The 12,924-nt window shown below is 36.2% G+C and overlaps 1 protein-coding gene across 3 annotated transcripts; it reads left to right on the forward strand.

Moving 5' to 3' along the window:
- The first annotated feature begins 252 nt into the window (after nucleotides 1–252).
- On the forward strand, nucleotides 253–8,686 carry LOC131064867 (3-ketoacyl-CoA thiolase 1, peroxisomal). 3 transcript variants are annotated; one of them, XM_057999189.1, is made up of 14 exons: nucleotides 253–571; nucleotides 745–815; nucleotides 906–990; nucleotides 2,166–2,292; nucleotides 2,393–2,491; nucleotides 2,583–2,650; nucleotides 2,801–2,908; nucleotides 3,062–3,139; nucleotides 3,284–3,416; nucleotides 3,541–3,637; nucleotides 3,721–3,844; nucleotides 7,305–7,413; nucleotides 7,894–7,977; nucleotides 8,126–8,686. In XM_057999189.1, exons 1-14 carry the CDS (start codon nucleotides 494–496, stop codon nucleotides 8,221–8,223), a joined length of 1,359 nt encoding a protein of 452 aa, XP_057855172.1. In that variant the 5' UTR covers nucleotides 253–493; the 3' UTR covers nucleotides 8,224–8,686. The 3 variants fall into 3 exon arrangements, with proteins under 3 accessions (XP_057855172.1, XP_057855151.1, XP_057855161.1); XM_057999168.2 differs by having other exon boundaries at nucleotides 271–571; nucleotides 736–815; XM_057999178.2 differs by having other exon boundaries at nucleotides 271–571; nucleotides 742–815.
- Nucleotides 8,687–12,924: the final 4,238 nt, after the last annotated feature.

Raw genomic sequence — 12,924 nt, forward strand, 5'->3', positions numbered from 1 at the left:
ATATGTTGGTTAGTGTGTGTTGTTTAAGACCGACCCTATTGATACCTGCTAAATTTTTTGGTGGACTTTTAATTAGCATGTACTAATGAATGGTTAATAGAATATGAGTTTACTGATCCTTTTCATAAAATACAAACAAAACCCATAGAAAAGGATAGATATGAATATGCAATTTTCAGCCTTAAAAATTTTCACCATTTACTATTAATTTCCTTTAATAAGAATATGAATTTCGATGGAAAAACAAGGGTATTAAAGCAGCCTAAAACATCGGAATGACCGTAGCGAAAAAATTGCTGTTGTTTTGACGCCTGAAAGCTGATTGGCTTTGGATTGTAGGCGAAGGTCAAGTCTTCGGACCCTGTTCACAAATCATAGTGGAGATGGCTTCAGACTTTGACTGGAAAAATGCCTCGCCCAATTCTTTATATTTCCTCCTCGATGCCTCCCGTCCATAAGCCAAGTCTCAAGCATTTCCTCACTTGTAAGAGAGATGGACAAGGTATTTATGCGACAAGAAGTTTTGCTGGGACACCTCAGCAGCACTCCACGAACTTCCTCGGATCTCCTGGTGAGTTAAATCATGCAAAATTTAGAGGTCTGTTTATATGGGTAAGAGTAATGGATTTACTTAAAATTAACTCAAAATTAAGCAGTCTAAATCATGATCACACAATGTGACATTATTTCATTTCATGAATTGATTGGATTACATGGTAACACAGTAGTTGGTAGTGTCAGCAGGTTTCTTCATCTCCGTGTGCTGCATCTTATGAGCGGACTCCCGAGTACAGTGATGATATTGTCATTGTGGCGTAAGTATCAATTAACGCTCTCAAATACTAGAAATTAACATTGCTGGCGATTTTAATGTTGGGATATGTTTTTTACATTGCGATTTGCAGGGCATATAGGACCCCTATATGCAAGGCCAAACGTGGGGGTTTCAAGGATGCTCGTCCAGAGGATCTGCTCGAGCCTGTTTTAAAGGTTGTCATCTTCTTTCATTAAGTTTTGTGTCAAATTGTTAATTGACTATGGCATTTACTTCTAATTTGAACATGGTGTAAAGAACCCATCATATCCCTTTCGTTTTTAAAAAAAATTCTTTAGGAATCAGAATCTAGGATTTTTCATTTGCTGTCTACTTCAATTCAGATGTAGCTCATTTTTCTAACAAAGAGAAGTTCATCTTATATTTACACCAATTTTAGAAAAGGATTGTATGGATTTTGAATAGTAGCACAGCTCCCAGTTAACTAATAAAACTTTGCCCCGGTCTTGTAGAGATATTGACTCAACATTTTTGTTGATACTCCTGTATTTGCAGTATATAAGTCAATATTTTTTTTTTTTTATAAAAGTGGATGAGACCACTAAAATTATATTGATTATATATATTTTTACATGTGTCTGGTTCAAAGAGCACTGAAGGGAAAGAACCAGTAAGAAAACCCTTCAGTATTGCTCAAGAAAACATAAGCCTATCTACCCATTACAAAAAGCCCATAGGCATACCAAAACCCCCCAAATACATTGCAATACATTGCCATCCGCATTAGATATAAAGGAAGTTGTAAAAATCCTACAGCTCTCCTGACCATCCAAGCGTCTTTGAGTGGCTAAGTCCAAGAGAAATCACCTTTAAGAACAAGGTAATTTGTCTTTTTATTATCTGTACTAGTTGAATAGTGGCTTTCTTCCTCTCAATTCTAAGCATTTAAGAACAAGAGATAGCCAGTGCGACTCATGGGCAACTGAGATCACCTTTAAGAACAAGGGAACTTGTCTTTTTATACTTTATGTACATTGCCCAAATTTAGATCTCTTTGCGTTTCGAACTTTCAACCCCTAGACAAAGCTTGTGGAAGACAAGCTAGACATTAATTTGGTGTGTGAAACCATTATTGTGGACTTCCACAAGGATATTTCTTTCCATTTACATCACATATTGTTCAAAGTCAGTACTGTTAAAAGTTCAACCCCATGACCAAGTTTGGGAGCAAATCAAAACTTACCAATCCACCTACAGTGGGAGTACATATCACTGGGTATTAAACTGATAATGAGCTGAAGTAGACAAAATCCAGTTTCTCATGTATGACATGCTAAAAATGCTCTGCTTAGAGAATTGTAAATGATCATGCACATTTATTTGCTTATAGGCTGTGGTTGAAAAGACTGGAATCAGGCCAGATGAAGTTGGTGACATTGTTGTTGGAACAGTTCTGGCCCCTGGTTCTCAGAGAGCCATGGAGTGCCGTGTGGCTGCTTTCCTTGCAGGATTTCCAGGTACAAACAATTTTCAATTGATTATGTTTTTGTAGCTATCTCTGTTCACCTGATATTGATCCAGCATGCCTGTCTGCTCATAATTATATATCGCCTGCAGAGACTGTGCCTATCAGGACGGTCAACAGACAATGTTCTTCTGGACTTCAGGCTGTAGCTGACGTGGCTTCTGCTATCAAATCTGGATACTACAACATTGGTGAGCATATAGTGGTGCACGCGAGCTTCTCATCCCGCACCATGTCCAATTCCTTTTACTTATAATTCAAACTGTGTCTGTTCTTCAACAGGGATTGGGGCAGGGTTAGAGTTAATGTCAGAGCATTCCATAGGTTGGAGACGCAATGATAATCCAAGGGTACGCACACTTTTTTTCAAATTGGTATTCAAGTTGTTTCACTCCATGTATTCTTGTTCTCAACTCCTCATTTATACCTTTGTCATAGTTTCTATTTGATTACACACAGCTATAATGAACTTTTGTGAATGAATTTTGATCATGGGACAGGTTCAGACGAACCAAAAAGCGCGGGATTGCTTGATTCCAATGGGCATTACTTCTGAAAATGTCGCAGAGCGATATGGAGTTTTAAGAGAGGAACAAGATGAGGCGGCTGTAAGTATATCCACTAGGCTTACTTTTTAATATTTTAGTCACATTTTTATACATTGCCTCCAACTCCAATACAATCCCTTTCCTTACATTTACATTTGCTTACAATAAATGAAAAAATGTTATTTTGCATCTGAAGACATTTTTATGATGCAGGTTCGATCTCATAAAAATGCACAGGCGGCAACAGCTACAGGAAGGTTTCAAGATGAAATCATTCCAGTACATACTCAGGTACAAGAACATCAAAGTTGCATTGAATTGGGTTTCCAATGAATATTTTGGGAGAATAATGCTGTTCGTTCATGGTGTTCCGATAGATCCAATATAAAAATAATAAAAATCTGCATATCACTTGTTCTCTGAGTTGGTTTGTAGATCGTTGATCCGAAAACTGGGAACAAAACGTCTGTAACTATTTCGGTAGATGAGGGGATTCGGGCAAATACATCTATGTCTAGTCTTTCTAAGCTCAACCCTGCTTTTAAGAAGGGTGGCAGCACTACTGCAGGTACAGCAGTTGGTATCGATATTTCGCTTTCAGCTTGTTGGCAGTGTTTTATGGATTTTAGTAGGATGGCTTCTTTCAGCACTTCTCTATAAATGCATCCTTAAAAAGTATCAATTTGTTGCAGGAAATTCGAGCCAAGTTAGCGATGGAGCAGCTGCTGTCCTCCTTATGAGGAGGGCAATGGCTGTGACAAAAGGATTACCGATTCTTGGAGTTTTCAGGTACCGATCCTCGATTTAGTTCACTATGTTCACGGTTATAATACCTTTGTTCAACTTTCATGATTCATCTGAACTTTATGCAGGAGTTTTGCAGCAGTTGGATGTGATCCAGCTGTAATGGGAATAGGCCCAGCTGTTGCAATACCAGCAGCAGTAGAGGCAGCTGGACTGCAAATCAATGACATTGATCTTTATGAGATTAATGAGGTATGATAGTCAGCAATATTATCTTTTTTATATATATTTTTAAGTTGTTATGGCAGCTTTCTTATCTCAAAATTTGCTTGATATGTGATACATTTTTGCAAGCTCTGTAAATTGTTGATTGGGACTGAGATATGTTGATGACTCTTTAGCGAAAACCTGAATTCGATATATTTTTATAAATTGTTATCATATCATATTTGTTCCAATCTTTTATGCATTTTCCAAATCACTGCCGTTCTTTCAGATGCAGCTCTCAGAATTGTTTGTACACATCAAATGTAGCATGATTACCTCATTTGTTTACTTAACAGGACTATATACTTCGCATATATAATGTACTCGTGCAATTTTGTGGCTAATGTGCTATTTGTATTCTAGTTGACCAACTTTCAATCCTAGACATAAGTAATGTAATCTTATGTCTTCCGATTAATTCAATTAGTACATTATAACCGTGCATGCCCATTTCTCCTGTTAAGACCCTTCCTAAAATTCCTTCCAAAATGTAGATGGTATGAAACACCAACAGTTTGGTCCCCATTCAAGGGTCACAGGTAAATAGTCAAATTGGCGTCTAATCCTGAAAATGAAATTTGATGCGTTTTTAGAGGTGATCCTGGCCTTGCTGGAGCTGGTGCACTTGTTAGAGATTATGAAGGTTTGCTAGTTAAAGGTGGATCATATTTCTAGACTTAAAAACAAACAGAGCAAAATGGAGAGTGGCATTGGCTGGTTTTTAACTAGGTCAGCTGGGTATAGGAGGCTTGTAGTTGAAGGTGACTCAAATTATTATGGATTTGAACAAGTTTGGATGTTTGGACTAGAAGTTAAATACCTTTCTTGAAGAGGTGCTTCGCCTGTGTAGTGGCTTTGAGGATGTTTTCTTTTCTCATTGCTTTTGGGAAAACAGAGCAGCGGACCATTTAGTGAATTTGGGTATTGTGCAGATGCCTTTTATGTCATTTGTTAGTACCCGTAAGGTCTCTGGGGAATGGCTACTAAAGTTTACTGTTGCTGACAGACCTCCTTGAGAGTCCTTTTGAAAAGTGGTAGTTGGCCTTTGATGAGTGTTTTATGTTTTTGTTGCTTTCGCCAAATATTATGTTTATTAAGGATTGGTCCATATCTTGGGCTGTTATATTCTTGTGTGGTGGGCTTAGCATTCATTGTGGTGCATGTGGTTTGATCCTTGGGGATATGATGCATTGTCTTCATATATGATGGTGGGAAGGGCTGTAGCTGTGCGTGGGGATATGATGCATTGATCCTTGGGGATATGATGGTGGGAAGGACTGTAGCTGTGCGTGGGGATATGATGCATTGATCCTTGGGGATATGATGGTGGGAAGGACTGTAGCTGTGCGTGGCTTTTGGCTAACAATGAGATTGACGTGTATATGGTTAGGTTCTACAGTAGATTGTAAACCTTTTTCTGCTGCAGGCGATGATTCTTTCCATTGGGGGAAGGTGTCTAATCATGGACTACAGAAGATCTTCATATGTTCAGATGCTCTTTCTTAAATTCTAGTCAAGATTGTTCTAGGTTCTGATAGTCAAATGAACAGTGGGTTGGCTTGTTCTAGGGTTTCCATTTTAGTAGAGAATGAGCTTCCATTTTAGTGCAAAACAATGAGGTATTTCACCACTTTCCTGAGGTGGTTGCAGAATATCTAATTTTCCACATTCACAGCCATGGCTAATCCATACGTGCTGCTTTCTGAAAAACTATCCTCCAACTTAACCAACGGCAGTAGCTCCACAGTTGAGGATTTGTTGTTGTTCCTGCCTTTGGTTAAGTCGGAGGATAGCTTTTCGGAAAGCAGCTGGATGGTTTAGCGGCATGGCTAGGAATGTGGATGTTGAAAGCTTCAATTTGGAATTGACTGGGTTGAAACAAGAAATTTAGGAGGTAAACTGTAAATGAATTTTTTTTTGATATTCTGCAACAACCTCAGGAAAATGGGGAAATACCTCCTTGTTTCACGCTACCAGGGCTCTCTGGTGGTTATGAGTGCTTTCACGCTTCCTTCTATGAAGGGTGGATACTGCAAAAGGTGGAACTGTGTACAGAGCTTATTCGCGGGTTTAAGTTTCTGGATCTTGATGCTCATGGTGGCAATATTCTGACAGTGCTGCGTCAGGTGGTGGTGGTTGCTGTCAAAGGATGGGATGGAAGAGCCAAGTTGGAGGTTGAACCTTTGACGGTTGTGGTGCTCTGTTGGATGCTCTTGGTGCTGGTGGATGGGGTCCTTGAATTTGAATGCTGGGCCCTGGCTGTGTTTTTTTTAATGTCTCTTGTTGTCTGTTTCATGGCCCAGTGTTGTGGTCTTGGATGTATTGGCATTCACCCTTTTGATTTTGTTGATGTTCCTTTCAGTTAGGTATTTGTATTTTTAAATCAGCGAAGGATGTTTTCTGAATCTAGTTTTCTTGGGTGGGGGCCCTTATATACCCTCCTCCACTACTATATTTCCTTTATGGTCATTTCTAATCTATGGAAAGATACCTTTAAGGTTTTCGTCCTTTTACAATTCGGGCTTATATGTCAATTCTTTCTTCAAATTTGTTTCTTTGACTATTGTTTTTTTAACATTTCTATCTTCTGTCAGCATATCTTATATATTGGATTCCCAGAATCATAGTTCTGTATCAATATTTATTCGAAGTACAAAACTTAAGTACGTATCCCATCTAATGATATTTCATGCTTATAAGTTATAAGTTATAACCAATATCGTTAAACATTCTGAAAAATCAGTTTGCAAATCAAGTGCACTTATATTCTTAATGTGAAAATGGATTCTGAAATCAGAATATGGGCACGTACTAGAATTGTAGATAGTCTTCTAGATACCCAGTAAAAAACTAGTAGGGAATCCATATATGCCTGCATTCAACAGCCCATACAGGAATTTGAATCATCCAGAGCGAAACAGAGCACCCACTCATTTTCTTTGAGAAATATTCAAGGCAAAATATCTACACTCATCTGATGAATTTGAGATTGAGCTTTGAAAGATTTCGTTTAAGATGGAATAAAATTAAGACTTTATTTGTAGTATTACATGCAGAAGTATTCTGTGCTGCTAACAGCATCTACCATGTTTATTATTGGTGTCCATTTGGATTCAAATTCAGTTTACGGAACGATATTGCTTCTACGCATTTTCAAGTGTTCATATACTCATTGATTTGGACTTAAAATCAAAGTATAAGAATAAGTGAAACATTTATACTAACACATAGTTAAGAACATCTGCATATAACTGCACTGTTCTAAGAGAGGAGGCTTGTTCCATTAAGCATGACATGTTTATCCAACAAGATCAGATAATTTTTTACTTCGTTTCAAGGGTCTTCTTGTTTTAAGTTTTGACTACAAATCAAGAGTACTTAACCTTTTTTGTCATGTTTCTTTTCGATGACTTCTAATTTGATGTTTATATGTTTTCTATGCTAGGCATTTGCATCCCAATATGTGTACTGCTGTAAGAAATTGGGCCTGGATTCAGAAAAAGTGAATGTAAATGGTGGAGCCATTGCTCTTGGTCACCCACTTGGAGTAACAGGTGTGCTAAGTTTGCATTTTTTATTGTAAAGGCTTGGATTTTAATATTCTCAGGCTTCTTGCACGTTTGCAATCTGCACTAGCTATTAACTGTTTTGAATATAAATGAAATGAAGTAAAAAGTTACATTTTCAGTGATCTAGGAAAATGTTAAGACAGTTTAAAATTTCAAATGTTGGTATGCTTAGTACATTTCCACTAGTGCAAGGCTGTCGGCTGCACAAATAGGATTAGTAGAGAAATCTTAAAAGAGAAAAGTTTCACCTGTTTGCCAAAATTTTCCTATGTATTCAGACATTAAGTTTACCAATTTTTTATTCTGCACAAAAGCTTTAACTCTTCCATAGAAAGCCTACTTAATTTAAAGCTAATAATGAAATTTTGAACGACAGGTGCATGCCACACAAAATTAAATATTTCTTATCAGATTAAGAGGATTTGTTTGATTGTTTGGTTGTTAATTTGTATGTTCTGCTTTCAGGGGCTCGGTGTGTAGGAACATTGCTCCATGAAATGAAGCGCCGCGGTAAAGATTGCAGGTTTGGAGTTGTGTCCATGTGTATAGGTGAGAGAAGTGGCCATGATGCGCCCTACTTTGTTTAATTTACTAGCAGTTGCCATTTTTTTTCCATTGTTGTACATTTGGTAGAAGTAAATTCCATTATTTCCATATATAATTCATGCTTTGTTGTGATACTCTGAATGCTTTTCAGGTACTGGGATGGGAGCTGCAGCAGTGTTTGAGTGTGGCAGTGATCACTTGAGCAATGCCAGATCAAACACAACAAATAATTTGCTTTCCAATGTTTAGCAGAAAACGGGGTCAATCTTTTATTAAGCAATACTATTTGACTTATATGATTGAGTGTGGCAGTGATCAATTGAGCAAATGCCAGATCAAACACAACAAATAATTTTCTATGGATGAAAGTAGGTTCATACTTGATTTACAGAATAAATTCCGAAAAGCAAAGTGTCAGGGTAGGCTGAAGATTTTGAAAGGGTGATCATTAGTTCTATTCAACTTTTAAATAAAATTTGATTTAAACGTGAAAACTTATATCTCAACTAAATGGATTGAAGTTTTGCATATGATTGCTGTAATTGAGTTTCACCTTGACTACAATGTCAAATAATTTGTAAACCAGATGGTTTTGAAACAATCGTTCAGGCTATTTACTACTGGTTATTATATCAGGGCATGTTTTGATTGAATAAGCATCCATTTGTGCTGCATGCAATAAAGATAGTCGGGCTAAACTTAGATGAAAAAATGTGTTTTAAGCTCTTTTCTCTTCTAGTAATACCTTTGCACCTGCTTAATGATTTTGCAGATGGCATTAATTTAATATCATATAATTCTTTCAGATATTTAATGCTAAAATTTTGAATCAACGCATAATGGGCCTTAACTTAGTGGTACTCAATGAATAAAGGGAATTTGCCTACCAATTAATTAAAAACGCGCACAACAAACGGACCCACAAAAGAGTTCCCTTACATGGTTTGTGCTTCAAATACTTAGGTTTGGATGGTCTTAAGAAACACCATTAAAGTTACTTGTTTGTTTCTAAATAGGTATCGTTAGGTTGGTGTGTTTACGGGTTTCGTGTTATTGTTGGGCTGCCTTCGCAGATGAGGACCTCCAAAAATAGGCATCATTATGTGTTGCAAGAATTAGAAGGGGTTTTACATCTGACAATATTAGGTACATCTACACATTATTTTGAATCACAGTTAATTACGAAATTATATTAAAATGGGAAACCTGTAGAACACACATCTAAAAGAAATAACATTCTCCAATAAATCCTACAAGCTCATTTGTCTTAAAGGTTGTCTCGTCTTGTCTCATGTTATTTCACTAGCTTCCTTGAACTCTCTTCTTTTTTCATGTGGGGTAAGTGTATAAAAACATTAGCATGATTGCAATTGTGACCACACTTGCAAGAGTTTACAATTTGCTTCAGATGGCTGATATGTATATTGGAAAAGGAAATTGAATTAAGATACAAGATATCATCATTTGTGTCGTGTGTTATAATTTAGTTGAGAAATTTTGCAAGCAAGATACATTGGATTACAAATGTATTTTGCACTATTAGAGTCATCAATGGATTCAAGTTCCCATAATCACTTGCAAAACCAAAGATTGTCTTCCACAAGAGAAAATGTTTACTTGATTATGATGCACAATGAATTAAATCAATTGATCAAAGATCAAAAGATGCATATTGTGCATATTATACGGTGCTTATATAGGCAAGGTTGGGAGATAGAACTATCTAAGATGATGACAAGTGTCTTAATCCTATGTCATGTGACAACTAGGGGATAAGATTACATACATCTACTAGAGACTTCTAGAAAGAATTCTAACTTCCTATATAAACTTAGCATGTGAATATGTGTGAAAAAGATCTAATTGGGAAGTAGTTAGATAATCTGCCTTGTTCATAGTACAAAGGGGAATTCGGATAGGAAAAATATTCCCATTCACATCAACACCCCTCCCTTAAGTGTAGCTTAGGGAGAATGCAAAGATGATGATGGGTTTGGAACTATAAGGCCATGTATGAATGCAATCTCTCACAAATGGAGAAAAATAAAAAACCTAGTGGAATAAAACTCCTCTCCAAAAGAGAGAAAAGATGCAAACAAACATGAACAAGTGATGAATGGAGAACTTAGGCCTCTCAAGAATGAGATACTTCACAAATTCATGAATGCAAAGATGATGATGGGTTTGAACTATAAGGCCATGTTTGAATGCACTCTCACAAATGGAGAACAATAGAAAACCTAGTGGAGTAAAAATCCTCTTCAAAAGAGAGAAAAGATGCAAACAAACATGAACAAGTGATGAATGGAGAACTTAGGTCTCTCAAGAATGAGATACTTCACAAGTGCATGTGCGCGCGCGCGCACACACACACACACACAGAGAGAGAGAGAGAGAGAGAGAGAGAGAGAGAGAGAGAGAGAGAGAGAGAGAGAGAGAGAGAGAGAGAGAGAGAGAGAGTGGTGTCTTCTAGTAATGGTGAATGCTTGAAGAGAGAGAGAGAGAGAGAGAGAGAGAGAGGTCTTCTAGTAATGGTGAATGCTTGAAGACAAAACATGATTCATTGCCTACACAACAACATTTCTCCCTTTGGAAAGAAACTAAACCAAGTATACATAAATTTGTAGGAAGAAGAATCCATATGTATGATGATTGTGTCTTTGAAATATGCTCATGTGTTTCAATGTCTATGGAAGATAATGTCACAATTAAATCATATACATACCCAATCAATAAAGAAGGTGACAAACCAAGATCGATTGGTAACTAATTATGAACAAGATCCAAAGATGAAGATGATTGGATGACAACTATGATGGGGTTGTCACCAAAGAGGAGAGATAACCCCTCAAATTTGTCCTACATATCTAAAATGTGAGACTTCAAAAACAAGTTTGAAATACTTGTCAAGTAATCATACCACAAGGTAAATATGAAAGGTTAAAAATTACCTGTTGCAAAGAATCACTAAAAGCTCTCAAAGAAGAAACTTTGAACTTTGATGAAGCAACACAAGATGGACATGTGAAAATCAATGGGAGAAGATGGAGCAATAGGAGAGGTCTATCTTTATCAAGACACTCAACCTTTGCATTAAATCAAGCTCCTCTAATGTATCATCATCAAAGTGTATATTATCTACATTATCAATTGGAATGATAGGATCCTATACACAATCATTTGGGAATGGATAATTATGTGGGTCTCCATAGATCTCCCAAATTCTAGTTCAAAATGTGTGTGAGCTTAGAGAGGAACATGGGTCTCCAAAGATCTCCCCAAAAGTGTTAGCACCAATGGTTGTATCAATCAATCTTATGATATGATCATTTTTATTACCCCAAACTATTTTCTCCTGATATAAAGTGCATGAAACTAGATTTTCGAGGATATCTTATTTTAAAAAAATGATATCTTGACAAAAATTTATGAACATTTTCCCAAAATTGGTACTTAAGGCACGAAAAGGAAAAAAAATAGCCCCTTCAGCTTGGGTGTTGGTTGCCCACAAGACCAAGGGTTGAGCATTGAGGGTTGGTTGGTTGGAGCGACATGCATGGGCTAAGCAATGATGACAGTTGAGCAATGATTACTCAACTACCCATGAGACTATAGGCTTCAAAATTGTACTCGTTTATGATGCAGTTTTTTTTTAATTAAAAAATGAATTTAAAAACTAAATATGTGAATTGTACTAGTGATGCTAGTATAGCAATAGTTTGCATATACATGTACCATAAAGGAATATGATGTAAATAATATTTTACTTGATCCAACAATTAAAACTCGATACCTCTATCAGTTATGTGGTACAAATTCATACAAATTTTCTATGATTAGACAAACATAATGTTTTGTACTTCTTTCAAACCTTAAAAGGGTCAAAATATTTTTGGACTCCAAAATATATAGTACCATATATAAAATAGGGGTTTTGGGACCTTCTAGATTCAATGGTAAGGTCCATTTTATCCTAGAGTATACATAGAAAATTTTCCCACCATCTCTCAAAATTTAGGAAGGGGTTTGTGCTTTGATAGCGTGTTAGTGTAACCAATGAACTCAAGCTCTCAAAATCACCTATAAGACCAAAGATTGTCTTCCACAAGAGAGTAGCATGAGAAAAATATTGCTTGATTATGACACATAATAAATTAGACTTATTGATCAAACATTAAAAGATATATAGTGTACATATGGTGCCCTACTTATATAAGGTTGAGAGACATGACTAACTAGGTTGATGACAAGTGCCTTAATCCCATGTCATGTGACAACTAGGGGATAAGATCACATCTCTTCTAGAGACTTCTAGAAAGATTCACAACTCCCTTAGTAAAGTTAATATGTGAATATGTGTGAAAAGGACTTAATTAGGAACTAGTAGATAACATATCTTATTTACACTACAAAAGAGAAACCGGATAGGGAAAAACCCCATTCACAGCAACATGCCCCACTTTGAGTACAAGAATCCAAAACTCTGGGATCATTTACTTGCGAGTATCATATATGCTTATTAATCTATAGTTGGGCTTAGCTATTCTCCATGATGTTTCAATAAAGGAAACCATTTCAAAATCTTTAAGGGAAAATATACATGTAATGGTGAAATTCACAAATACATGTCTTTTACCATTTTGTTTTGAACCCTTTTTGGTCGATCTTCATACAATTTCATAGTGGTAAATATTAAAATTTTTGTGTGAAAATATACATGTAATGGTAAAATTAGATTATCATACCATTTTGTTGCAAATACTTGTCTCTATATACATACATTTTCATGCATGTATTCATATCTTATTTATATATATACATTTCTTTGTATTGACTATATTTATTACACCATTTATGATCAAATGTTCACTATGTTTATAGATATTATTATTTCATTACCCAAATTAATTTCAACAAGTGCAAGTTCAACATCATGTGTATGAATTTTGC

Source organism: Cryptomeria japonica, chromosome 1, assembly GCF_030272615.1.
Source record: "Cryptomeria japonica chromosome 1, Sugi_1.0, whole genome shotgun sequence".
NCBI classification, from domain to species: Eukaryota; Viridiplantae; Streptophyta; class Pinopsida; order Cupressales; family Cupressaceae; genus Cryptomeria; species Cryptomeria japonica.